At 65.9% G+C, this 12,206-nt stretch overlaps 4 protein-coding genes across 4 annotated transcripts in view; 2 read left to right on the top strand and 2 right to left on the bottom strand.

The window, feature by feature from the left end:
* F751_1630 (Zinc finger Ran-binding domain-containing protein 2) overlaps positions 1-555 on the top strand; it is a gene marked incomplete at both ends in the record, with an annotated part of 1,641 nt that extends 1,086 nt beyond the window's left edge. Inside the window, one exon of the mRNA XM_011404005.1 lies at positions 205-555. Within this exon, the coding sequence (XP_011402307.1) occupies positions 205-555 (351 nt within the window). The remainder of the gene's footprint in view (positions 1-204) is intronic.
* Positions 556-886: 331 nt separating this feature from the next.
* On the bottom strand, positions 887-2,036 carry F751_1629 (Chaperone protein dnaK1; the record flags this gene model as incomplete). The annotated part of the gene is made up of 2 exons (XM_011404004.1): positions 887-1,592; positions 1,828-2,036. 2 exons carry the CDS (start codon positions 2,034-2,036, stop codon positions 887-889), a joined length of 915 nt encoding a protein of 304 aa, XP_011402306.1.
* Positions 2,037-3,750: 1,714 nt separating this feature from the next.
* On the bottom strand, positions 3,751-7,723 carry F751_1628 (Serine/threonine-protein kinase CTR1; the record flags this gene model as incomplete). The annotated part of the gene is made up of 10 exons (XM_011404003.1): positions 3,751-3,921; positions 4,027-4,308; positions 4,587-4,742; positions 4,913-5,171; positions 5,363-5,447; positions 5,759-6,041; positions 6,330-6,334; positions 6,608-6,943; positions 7,167-7,505; positions 7,651-7,723. 10 exons carry the CDS (start codon positions 7,721-7,723, stop codon positions 3,751-3,753), a joined length of 1,989 nt encoding a protein of 662 aa, XP_011402305.1.
* A 557-nt stretch (positions 7,724-8,280) lies between these two features.
* F751_1627 (Protein translocase subunit SecA, chloroplastic) overlaps positions 8,281-12,206 on the top strand; it is a gene marked incomplete at both ends in the record, with an annotated part of 6,521 nt that continues 2,595 nt past the window's right edge. Inside the window, 10 exons of the mRNA XM_011404002.1 lie at positions 8,281-8,499; positions 8,700-8,859; positions 9,014-9,132; positions 9,393-9,734; positions 10,037-10,312; positions 10,543-11,008; positions 11,179-11,279; positions 11,481-11,594; positions 11,714-11,791; positions 11,930-12,064. Coding sequence (XP_011402304.1) covers positions 8,281-8,499; positions 8,700-8,859; positions 9,014-9,132; positions 9,393-9,734; positions 10,037-10,312; positions 10,543-11,008; positions 11,179-11,279; positions 11,481-11,594; positions 11,714-11,791; positions 11,930-12,064 — 2,010 coding nt within the window. The remainder of the gene's footprint in view (positions 8,500-8,699; positions 8,860-9,013; positions 9,133-9,392; positions 9,735-10,036; positions 10,313-10,542; positions 11,009-11,178; positions 11,280-11,480; positions 11,595-11,713; positions 11,792-11,929; positions 12,065-12,206) is intronic.

Raw genomic sequence — 12,206 nt, 5'->3', positions numbered from 1 at the left:
CCCCCCGTCTTTTGGGCCCCCCCCCGTCCCGGGCCCCCCCCCCCCCCTTTCACGGCCACCCTTCCTGTAGGTGGGAGGGGTGGGTATGGCGCCCCGCCCCCCACCGCCGCAGGACCCCCTTACGGAGCTCCTGCGGGCGGCCCCCCGCCCCGCGAGCGCGTCGTGGCCGCGCCGCAGGGTCCGCCCGGCCTGTTCGCGCCCGAGGACTGGGCCTGCACCGCCTGCGGCAACGTGAACTGGGCGCGGCGGCGCGAGTGCAACCAGTGCAATGCGCCCAAGCCCGGCGCGGTGGACCTGACGCGCGAGGGCGCCGGCGGCGGCTTCAAGGAGCTGGACAGCGCCGAGGTGGAGGAGGCGCGGCGCCGCCGCCGCGAGCACGAGGCACGCGAGGAGTACGACGAGTTTGGGCGGCCGCGCAAGCCCAGCGCGGCCGAGGACCGCGCGGCGCGCGAGCGCGCCGCGCTGGAGCGCCTGGCGGGGAAGTACGGCGCGCGCGAGCGCAGCCGCAGCCCGCGCCGCGAGCGGAGCCGCAGCCCCCGGCGTGAGCGCTACTGAGCGCCATGTGGAGTGCCGGTGGCGTGGGAGGTGGTGTGGATGCATCAGGTGGGGTGCGGGCGCGTCCATTGGCGCTGTGGCTCAGGAGAGCCTCGGACAGACGGAGGCAGAACTCCAGGCCATGCTGGACTGCATGGAGTGATCTGGAGTATTTTTGGACCCCTCGAAACCCTCTTTGCATGCTGCCTCGTCTGCCTGCCGTTTCATTGTGCGGCAAGCCAGGGTGTCGCCACACATGAGCGAGCAAGCAGGATTCCCCGGAGGAATGCGCAACAGCAAGGGCGTCGTGCAGGCACCAGTCCTTCACACACACACACACCGTTCCGCCTCCTCAGAACCCGCTGGTGCGGCCATGGGGCGCCGCAGCAAAGGGCCCCTCTACGATCTCCAGCTCCGGTACGGAGCCCAGCAGCATTCCCGCGTACACCGCAGCGCCGGCGGCCACTGCGTGGGCCGGGGGCATGCCCACCGACGGCCGCACGCCGGTGAGCAGGGCGAGGAAAGCGTGCACGCCCAGCATCTCCGTGGCCTGGCCCACGCACAGCACGCGCGTGACGCGGCGGGGCGGTGGTAGGCCCCACGCCGCGTGCGTGGCCTGCGGGGGGGGTCCCGGCGATGGCGGCGCGGCTCCGGAGCGGCCCAGGGCCTGCGCTGGGTCCTCGCCGCCGCCCTCGCCCAGGCTCGCGACGGCCCGCTCTGCGGCGACCCGAGGCTCCATGGCCCATCCGATGCCGTGCTGGGTGCCAAACTCTTCCAGCAGGGCGGCCAGGGCGGCGAAGAAAGGGGGGAGCACGGCCTGCAGGTCGGACAGCATGCAGGCGGCGGCTACTTGGCCCGACTCCGCGGCCACGGGGCCGCCAGGGCCGGCGCTCAGCGTGATCTTGGCGCGCTCGGCCGCCGACTGCGCGGCCGGGTCTCCGCGGCCTGCCTCTGGGAAGAGCCGCGCCGCCAGCGCGGCGTCCACGTCGTTGCCCCCCAGCGCCGCGTCGCCGATGGTCCCCAGCAGCTCCAGCGCGCCGGCAAAGGCCTGCACCAGGCTGATGCATGACGGGGATCGGGGAGGTAAGGGCTGCGGGAGAGGGTGACAGGCCTGGGCGAGCACGCCCCCACACTCGCGTCAGCTCCTCCCGAGGCACCGACCCAGAGGGGAGGAGGGAAGAATCAGCCCCCCCGCCTGCTCCACAGACCCTCGTCCCGCCCCGACAGCGCCGCCCGGCTCGTCTCCACTTTGTCCCCCGCCTCCCTGCCCATGAGACACACACCAACAAACACCTGACGTCAGTGGTCCCGCCGCCGATGTCCACCACCAGCGCCAGCTCGCCGTCCAACCCGGCGCCCAGGCCGTGGGCCAGCGCGGCCGCCACCGGCTCCTGCAGCAGGCGCAGCGCGTCCGGCAGGCCCGCAGCGCGCGCGGCGCGCAGCACGGCGGCGTGCCTGCTCGGGCCCCAGTCTGCCGGCACGGTGAGCACTGCGTGGTCCATGGCGTGCCCCACCCGCGCCTCGACCCCGCGCACCAAGCCCGACAAGAGCGCGGCGGTGAGGTCCACGGGCGCCACCGCGGCGCCCAGGCCGCGGCAGCGCCACTCCGCCTCGCCGCCGCGGCCGGGGGAGAGGCGGCAGCCCGCGGGGCCGAGCCCCGCACCCACCCCCAGCGCGTCGGCCTCCTCGTGCCTGTGCAGGCATGTGAGCCGTCGGCATGCTTGCATGGATGACGGCAGGGTAGGGCGCTCAAACCGTGCGACTCATGCCGACTCGGCGCACCTCTGGCCCAGGATGCGCTTGAAAGAGCGGAATACCAGGACGTCTGGGTCCGAATCAGGGCCTGTGCACCCCAGCTCCAGCTTACCAGACTGTGGTGGTGGGTGTTGGAGGGGCTGGAGCCATACTGGGGAAAGACTGAGGTCAATAAGCAAAGCCTGTCTCCTCCCCAGACCGCCCACCTTGCTGCAGGTAACAACGGATGGCACGAGCAGGGAACCATGTATCGGGAGCAGTTCTGGCTTCCCATCAGCGCCTATGATGGCCACACTGGAGGTGGTGGTGCCCAGATCGATGCCCAGGGCGCAGGCCTGGCTGCTTGAACTGCTGCATGTCGCATGCCGGCTCCACCGCCGGCATGGAACCCGGTGTGGCGCCCAGGACCGCACGGGAATCGCATCCTTGGCATCATAAAGTCGCAATGGAAATGGAAAAACTGATCGGATGCTAGTGATCGCGTGCATGGAGTCCGGTGTGTGTGCGGGGATGCTGCGAGCACCCGTTCACTGGGGTAAGGTGCCGAGCTCCGGCATTTCCAGAATGGAAATCGAGGTCAGAGGATGAAGTTATTGGAAGGTCCCAATCAGTTCAGTGTTTTGCATATGCAAATGGGGCAAGGAATGCGTGCCATTGTTGTTATTCGATTGAGGCTGCATCGCCCATGCCCCCCCGTGGATCCGCCCATGCTCGCGATCTGCAATCGCTAGCCAATGCAACTCAAACATTTTTAAACTTTGCGCGACAGGTTTCCTATCCCAGACTTGACTTTGGATTCGCAAGACACTGGAGGGGAGCATCCTTTCGAGCAGACTGTTTCAGCATGTAACAATAAAAGGGCAAGCATGAGAGGCTGCTGAGTGGTTGTGAGTCTGCGCCAGGGCCACAAGGTGTCCCAGCTCAGGCACAACGCCCGATTCAAACAGCTGTGTGAGAGGGCTCGTGATAGGAGCCCAGGAAGGACGCTGCTGACAAGGTGCGAGGAAGGCGTGCACGGCCGGGGAAAGATAATCGCGTATCAAGTAAAACAAGCTCACGAAGTTGGGCGGCGCTTCCGTGCAAGGTGGCCATCTCCTGGGCATGATGGTGGCACGCGGACGGTGGCTGACAACCCCTCCACGTTCCACGCTGCCAGATGCATGGGCTGAAGCGACGCCGCTGTCCAGGCTGCCAGGTTGCCTTTGACGCAGAAGGCATACCGCTGGTGGGGATCAGACTGCCTGCGCCACCCACACCGAACGAAGGGCTATGCATCTGGCGCAACTCATGGGTCCTCGCAGGCTGCGCGTACTCCCCGCCTCGTGCGGCGGTCACCAGGGCCTGCATGCACGGGCCAGGTCTTCAAGATCCCGGCAGTGCCGCAGCAGCGATGCCAGGGCGCTTGCCTGTGCTCCTGGCTCCTGGGTCAAAGACCGTGCGCGCAGCGGCCCAGACGCCATGCTATGCTCCCGCACCCCCGTCCACCATGGCGGAGGGTATCCTGGAACGCACGTTGAGCTCCTCCCCCACCAGTCCCGTGGACGTGCCAAAGGGCACGTTGGACATGCTGGCAAAGGGGCTGGCCTCAGAGCCGGAGGAGGCCGCGGCGTGCTTGGCGCGCAGGGCCTTGACCTGCAGCCCGACGGTGGACAGGGGCCCCGCGGGGGGCTGGCCCCGCCCCTCCCCCGCCCGGCAGGAGGAGGAGGAGGCGTCGCTCTCGGCGTCGCTCCAGGACACCCCACCGTCGTCGGACAGCGCGGCGGGGAGGGAGGTGAGGGCCGCCGCCTCGCCGCGCAGCTCCGCCAGGACCGTGGTGAAGGAGGGGCGCTGCTCCGGGGTCTCGGCCCAGCAGGCCTCGATCAGGGCGCGGAGGACGGGGGGGCAGGCGGGGGGGAGGGGCAGGCGCTGGCCCATCACGCCCACGCAGTAGATGATCTGCATGGGGGAGGGCACGTGGCTCCACGGCACGTCCCCCGTCAGCATCTCCCACAGCAGCACGCCAAAGGCAAAGACGTCGACCTGGGTGGGTTTGAGGGTGGGGAGGTGTCGGATGAGGGGTCAATCTCTTCCTGGGAGACCGATAATTCAAGGAACAGGTTGGGTGGGGTGACATTGGGACATGCGTGGCATTCCAGGAAGACAGAGCTGGGGCACATGGTCTCGAGGCAGTTGCTGGGCTGGCCACGTCCACCCCCAGAACACCCAGGCGGAGGCCTGCATTTGCCCGGGCCAGGAGGACCCTTGCTCACAGACTGCCCCCCCTCCCAAAAAACTTCCATGCCACCCCCTCCGTCCACCTTCTCGGTGATGCCTGCACCATCAAACATCTCAGGGGCCATATAGGCCGGGGTGCCGGCCTGCCCGTTGGCCGTGCTCACAAAGGTCCGGTCCTTGAACTTGGCGATGCCAAAGTCGCAGACCAGGGCTCGGCCCTCGGCGTCCAGCAGCACATTCTGCAAGAAAGAAGGGTGTCGGGAGGTGGGGAGGTGGGGAGGGTGCCTGGACATGGTGGCACCTGGGTGAGGCCAGATGACGCTGGCAACTCACCCCATCTGAGTGGGACCGCGTGCCACATAGTATCCCAGTCCTGTCCCTCCCCAGCCTCCTAGCCCCGCCAACGTACCTGCGACTTGAGGTCCCGGTGCACCACCTTGGGGTGCAGGTAGACCATGGCATCCGCGATGCCGGCCGCGATGCCCAGCAGCTCGTGGTAGGGGAGCGGCCGCCGCTTCCTGGCCCCCGGCTTGCCGTGCAGGCGGGCGTGCAGGCTGCCCCCCGTCGCCAGCTCCTCGATGATGCAGATGTTGGGGGGCACGGTGCACGCGGCCAGGAAGGACACAATGTGGGGGTGCTTGAGCGTGGACAGGACCTCCACCTCGCGCCTGCGCGTGGTGTGGCAGCAAAGTGGTTGGAGGGTACTTTCATGGGCGATACGTGCGCGAGTCCAGCAGAGTTGAGGCAACCGTCGGCGAGCGAGTCAGCGCCCGACGAGGCGAGTTTGTGTGTTGAGGCTGGGTGGGAGTGACGCCAGGCAGCCGGCATCACACCCTGCACAACCCTCCAAACTGCTTACTTGAAGCTATCTAGTTCGCGACTGCTGTGAGTCCGGCACGTCATCTGCAGTACCTTCACGGCGACGGGGTGCCCATTCCACTCGGCTACATGGGGATTGAGGGTGTGGGAGGACATGAGTTGACTGGGTGGAACCAAGCCCGTGAGTTTCTGGGCACTGGCCTGCATTGTACTTTGCAAGGGCTGGCTGGGCTGGCTTGCAGTTTGCGCTTGTGAGTTTTCACCCTGACAGTCGCACATCCCTGCGGGTGTCCCTCGAAAGTCGCACCTCCAGATCCCTCTGATGCACCCTGGCAAAGCACTTCGATGCGCAGTCCAGGGACTCCATACTCCACACCATTTCTTGACAGAAACATTCCATTTCCCCCCCACACACACAAAAACCAACACAACTCACCCCGGTAGACGACGCCAAAGGCGCCCGAGCCCAGCTGGTCATGCAGGGTGACCTGCGTGGCCAGGTCGGCAGACTTGAGGCGCCCCAGCTCCGCCACCGCTGCGCCGGCGTCGCTGGGTCCCCTCTCCAGGGCGCTGGGCACGCTGCCCGACCCGCCGCTGGGCTGCAGGTTGGGCAGGGTCAGCGTGGCGCCGCTGTTCACCGACAGCGCCTGGCTCAGCGTCCCGTGGCTGGTCAGCGGCATGGCTGACCCGGGCGAGTCCTGCCAGCCGGACCCCTCGCCCTGCCAGGGCAGAGAGTCGTGGGTGCGGGCGAGGGGTCCACGGTCGGGGGCGGTGTCCTTGCGCGCAGTGCCCGCCGCGGCGGCCTCGGCCGCCGCCAGCCGCTGCGCCCGCCGCCGCGCGAAGAAGAGCCAGCTGCCGCCGACCAGCGCGGACAGGCCCAGGACCACGCCCACCACCAGGCCCACCACCATGCCGAGGCTGACGCCGCCCTTGGCGGGGGCCGGTGCGGCGGTGGGCGGGGCCGGCGCAGCCTCTGGAGGGGCAGGGGGGCCATTGGCTGCATAGACGGTGTCTGGAGCGGGGGGTTGGTGCCAGGGCAGGAATGAGGGGGTGGGAGGTGGCCGTGGAGTGGGGGCATGGGGAATGCACCCTTAATGAGGCGCAGGCCGATGCGCTCTAATTCCCGGATGGCATCCAGGGTCAGGGTCACCATGCATGGATTGTGCATGAGCCTGCCCTGTGCACGGTTCCCTGTCACTTTGGTCACTATGTAATCTTTCCCCATAAACCATTCAGTGCAGACGACGCCTCCCCTCCCTGTCCCCTCCCCCAGTCCAAGCAGCACCTGTGTCTCCGGTCGACTCGATGGGCGCGGTGGGCGTGCCGGCGATGGGCGGCGCCGCAGGCACCGCGCCACCATTCTCGGTGGCAGGCGGCAGTGCGGCGGGCGTGGACAGCACATAGCCGCAGCAGTACACCGCGCGGCAGCCGCCCTGGGCCACAGTGCCGCCGGAGGAACCGTCGTCGTCCTGACTGCATCCCAGGGTCAAGCCGGGGTCGGGTAACACCCGGCTGCAGTCCAAGCCGTTTAGGTTGACGGAATTCACCAGCAGGGAGTCGTCGGGGTAGAGACCGGATGGTACAAACTGGCCGACGGTGAGGAAGGCGTAGGCTCCGCCACCTGGGCCGGGGGAGGGCAGGCAATGGGTTGGCTCCCTTCCAGGACAAGGAGTGAGAATGCAAGGGAGGGGAAGTGATGCAGTGCGAGGGAGTTCCATGATGTACATGGCAGCTTTTGTGTGATGCCCAAGGCTGTTTGTCCAGGAATGAGCAAACACGGACCACCTTGGCATGCCAGCCCCGGCTGCGACACTATGTTTGTTAGTACTGACCCCAAAGCCCACCTGGAGCGATGCCGTCGGTGGTAAAGGTATCTACCAGGCGCACGGGCGCCCCGCCGGGGGAGCCTGCCGTCAGGGCAATCGCCCCATCGGTGGTGCTGAGCAGGACATGGCTGAAGGTGTCATATGTCCACACCAGCTGCCAGTGGCTCATGGACACCTCCCGGTTGTTGGTGATGGATACCACGGCCGAGAAGTTGCTGGGTGGGTTGAGCTCCACTACATTGTAGAAGATGTCGGCCTCGCAGGTGGGCAGGGTTGAGGCCGAGGCCAGGAGGCGACGAGGATTCGGCCCCGTTCCCCGCTCCTCCAGGTAATCGTCCTCCCAGTCGGCGTTCAGACCTGCACCAGATGGATGTAATGTGACATGGGTGAGCTTAACGTTCCCCTCAAGCATCTTAATGAGCCAGGGGTACCCCCGCGTCAGTGGCCCGGCGCGGGTGCCCCCCGTACGGAGGTGGTTCAGGGGTGGTTGGGGACCCCTCACCTGTCTCCTGGCTGCTGCTCGCGACTATACAGACCGTAAGCAGAGCTGCGAAGAGCAGCGAGCGCCATGACATTCCGTTAACTGCGCGAATCCGTGGGCAGCGCGGCCATGAATCCGCTACCCCTTGATGCGCAGCGGAGGATCCTCCCGTCACCACTGCTCAGTGCATTGCAGGCAGGCGTCGCGGTATACTGCACATGTAAGCAGGGGAGTGCGGTGAGCTGGTTACGGTAGGACTCTGACCTTGCCGCGATGGGTATGGTCTCCGAGAAGGCCGTGGGCACATGGTGCGACTCGCCGGGAGGACACATGGTCACGTGGGGCCCAACTCCATTCTTTCTCCTTGCTCCACGCAATGCCCAGCCCGATCTCAGGTCCAGGGATCATGCATTGCGGGGTCGCATGGCCGTGCATGGGGTGATGCCACAACTGGGCGCATAGAAAATACTCCAATTACCAGATATGTCGGCCTTGTCTCGGCAGATCGTGGGCTGCCCTGCCGCCCAGGCCTCCTCACAGCTCTCGGGCCTCATATGCCCCCGTGCGAGGTTCCCCAAGCCCTTCCAGGGCTCCAACACCGGCCTTCAGACCAGGCGGACGGGACGAAGCCATGTGCGTCAACCTCTGCGCATGCCCCTGGCCATGTGGAAGGGCCTGGGTCTGAGTTTCACCACCGATCCGGCTGAGAAAGTTCGAAAGAAGTATCAGGGGTCCCTGGACGCCATGAATGCCCTGGAGTCTGGCCTGAAGTCCCTCACTGACGAGCAGCTCAGGACCAAGACGGAGGAGTTCAAGAAGCGCCTGGGGCGCGGCGAGACGGTGGACGACCTGCTTGTGGAAGCCTTTGCGGTGAGGACTGGGGGTATGGCGGTGCCGCAAGTCATGTGCGGGTGGTGGTGTTCCCAATTTCCTGTCAGCTGAACTATGCTCAGCGTGTGCTGATTGTGCCGATGTGTGTGCGCTGTCTCGACCCTCACATTACCTTTCGTGGAGGTGGTGACCACTCTTCCCTCCCCACATCCCCCCTTGTTCCCGGCCCTTCCACCCAGGTGGCGAGGGAGGCGTCGAGCCGTGTGCTGGGCCTGCGCCCCTTTGACGTCCAGCTGCTGGGCGGCATCCTGCTGCACAAGGGCGAGATCGCCGAGATGCGGACCGGGGAGGGGAAGACCCTCGTGGCGGTCCTGCCCGCCTACCTCAACGCCCTAGCCGGTGGGATACGGGGTTTGTATATGCCAGAGGAGGAGATGTATGGGGAGGCAGGTATCTTGGGGGTCAAAATCATGGCTGATGCCATGAAGTTGTGCATGGTGTGTGACATTCAATCACCTGAATCCCCCCCCCGCCCCCCCCCCTCACTCACCAGGCAAGGGTGTGCACGTAGTGACGGTGAATGACTACTTGGCCCGCCGTGACTCCGAGTGGGTGGGCCAGGTCCACAAGTTCCTGGGCCTGGAGGTCGGCCTGGTCCAGGAGGGGCTGGATGTGAGTCTGAGGCGATGGCAGGAGTGGTGGGGTGTGCGGATTGGTGGGTCATGGGGAGCAGTGGGTTCCTGGCAGCCCTGGTGTGGTGTCGCGGTCCAATCTTTGACGCCGAGAGTCGCAGGACTGTGCTGCAGCGCTGAGGTGTCTGGTCGAGCTGAAAGGGGTGCCCCACAGACCTCCCTGGCAAGGTGCAAGGCTGGTGTCCAGCCCAGCTGACATTCACCCACCCTCCTCGATCCCCCTTCCTCACGGCCCCGCAGGAGGCCCAGCGCCGCGCCGCCTACCTGGCGGACGTCACCTACGTCACCAACTCTGAGCTGGGCTTCGACTACCTGCGTGACAACCTGGCGCAGGAGGCCGAATCCCTGGTCCTCCGTGACTTCTCCTTCTGCATCATCGATGAGGTAGACTCCATCCTGATCGACGAGGCGCGCACGCCGCTCATCATCTCCGGCCCCGCGGACCCTCCTGGGGACAAGTACTCCAAGGCCTGCCGCCTGGCCGCTGCACTGGTCAAGGGCGTGCACTACACCGTGGACGAGAAGCAGCGCTCTGTCCTCCTGACCGAGGACGGGTATGAGGCAGCGGAGGACGTGCTCCAGGTGGGAGGATTGGAAGGAGGTGTCAGGAGGGGGGAGGGAGTGATCGCGGGCTGGAGAGACCCAGGTTTCAGAAGGGGAGCGGTTTCCTGGCGAGTTGACAGTGGCGCTGTATACCAGCCTGGACCCAAATTTCTGCCTGCTCTGGTGCATACCGGCTGGCATCCAGCCCCACACCAGACGCCCAGCGACTCTTTGGTTCCCGGCGGCCTGACCCTCCACTGCCTCAAGTTTATCCTCAACAAGGACTTCCCAAGCCCCTGAAACATGCATACACCCCACCCCCCCCTTCCCCCCCCGCTCAGGTGACAGACCTCTACGACCCGCGGGAGCAGTGGGCCTCCTACATTATTAACGCCATCAAGGCAAAGGAACTCTTCTTGCGCGACGTCTCCTACATCGTGCGCGGCGGCGAGATCGTGATCGTGGACGAGTTCACGGGGCGCACTATGCCAGGCCGGCGCTGGTCCGACGGCCTGCACCAGGCAGTGGAGGCCAAGGAGGGGGTGGAGATCCAGAAGGAGAGCGTCACCCTGGCCTCCATTTCTTACCAGGCAAGGGCAGGGAACATGAGGGGGCGGGTAGGAGGAGTGTGTGAAGTGGGTTGTTTGTGTGTTTGGCTGGGAAAGGGGCCGAGGGCTGACGGTGTGTTTTTTTGGAGGTGGAGGGGCGTGCAGGGGAGCAGAATTCCCTCGAGCAAGTGCCTCCTTGGCTTCAGGACAGTGCCTTGCACCTGCCTCGCATGACCCTGGCCTGACAACAGACATTTTCTCAAACACACACCCCAACCCCCCCAATGCCTGCCGCGCAGAATTTCTTCCGGTCGTACCCGAAGCTGGCGGGCATGACGGGGACGGCCGCCACGGAGGGTTCCGAGTTCGAGTCCATCTACAAGCTGCCCGTGGCCGTGGTGCCGCCCAACCGCTCCGTGGCGCGCACCGACTACTCCGACGTCGTCTTCCGCCAGGAGAGCGGCAAGTGGCGGGCGGTGACGCAGGAGGTCCAGCGCATGCACAAGAAGGGGCGGCCCGTGCTGGTGGGCACCACCTCGGTGGAGAAGAGCGAGCACCTGGCGAGTCTGCTGGGCGAACAAGGCATCCCCTACCGCGTGCTGAACGCCAAGCCGGAAAACGTGGAGCGCGAGGCCGAGATCGTGGCGCAGTCGGGGCGCAGGGGGGCGGTGACCATCGCCACCAACATGGCAGGGCGTGGCACTGACATCCTGCTGGGAGGCAACGCAGGCATGTGCCGAGGGCTTGGGTTTGTAGTTCTCAGGGGTAGGGAAGATGTAGGGGTGGCATATACATCGCCTGGCGAGCGCTGCTGCTGTCGGCGGGAGCACCGCTGGTGTGTATGCAACTGGGCCGGGGCAAACGGATCTCAACAGTTTGGCCCCCTGTTTTTGCCTTCCTGCACCATCAACCTCGTGTCGCCACCCTGCATGCAGAGTTCATGGCGCGACTGAAGCTGAGGGAGGTCCTGATGCCCCAGGTCGTGAGCCAGGTCGACCTTGCAGGCACGGCACCCAGCGCCCGCAGCAAAGCAAAGGTGAGGAGTTACCCGTGCTGTTCCCAGAGTCCTGCCTCTTGTCCCCCGGGAGTTGGGTCATCTGTGTCTTGCTGTGTGGCATGCTGGTGACTTTGGAGAGGGTGCATGCTTGACTCCAGGTCATCTGGACCCTTGCAGACCAGTGTCATCGGGCGCAAGCCACTGACGCTCTCCCTTCTCGAATCTGCCTCAACCTTCCAGGTGAAGAGCTGGGCGGTGTCGCCCGAGCTCTACCCCACCAAACTGAAGCCAGAGACCCTGGCGCTCATCGAAAAGGCTGTGGAGTCTGCTGTGGCAGCCTGGGGATCCCGCCAGGTCAGCAGGCCGGGTCGCAAATCCAGGGTGGTGTCTGAGCGCCAGGTGGCGCCTTTCTGATTGTGTGTGGCCGGTGGGAAGCAGGTGCGCCATTGTGGTCCTTTCTTCCTTATTCGCAGCTTGAAGCGCTGGACGCAGAGGACAGGCTGGCGTATGCCTGCGAGAAGGCACCCACCAATGACCCTGTCCTGAATGAGGTGTGGTGCGGAGTCCTAGTGCAGGAGCAGTGCAGGTGGTGGCTTGCCTGGCAGTCCGCCCGCCCATTCCCACCCCAGACGCATGCGCTGCGCCATCCCTACCCACACCCAACCCCTGCCGTGCGTTCCGATTTGCAGCTGCGGGCTGCCTTCCTGGCAACAGAGGCGGAGTTCAAGGCGGTGACGGAGCTGGAGAAGCAGGAAGTGGTGGCCCTTGGGGGCCTGCATGTTGTGGGAACTGAGCGCCATGAATCCAGGAGGATCGACAACCAGGTGAGCCCCTGAGGGCCTCGTCTGCCGGGAATCTGGGCAATACATAGGTTGCCATTATCCCGGAGCCCACTGTTGCCACCGCCTCATCACCCCCCCCCCCCCCCCCTCGGGAGGCCGCGGGGGCGCGGCGGGGGGGGGGGGG

This window comes from Auxenochlorella protothecoides, assembly GCF_000733215.1.
Source record: "Auxenochlorella protothecoides strain 0710 unplaced genomic scaffold scaffold17, whole genome shotgun sequence".
In the NCBI taxonomy this organism is placed as follows: domain Eukaryota; kingdom Viridiplantae; phylum Chlorophyta; class Trebouxiophyceae; order Chlorellales; family Chlorellaceae; genus Auxenochlorella; species Auxenochlorella protothecoides.
Note: the sequence above shows the minus strand (reverse complement) of the source record. Positions and strands in the feature narration are given on the sequence as shown.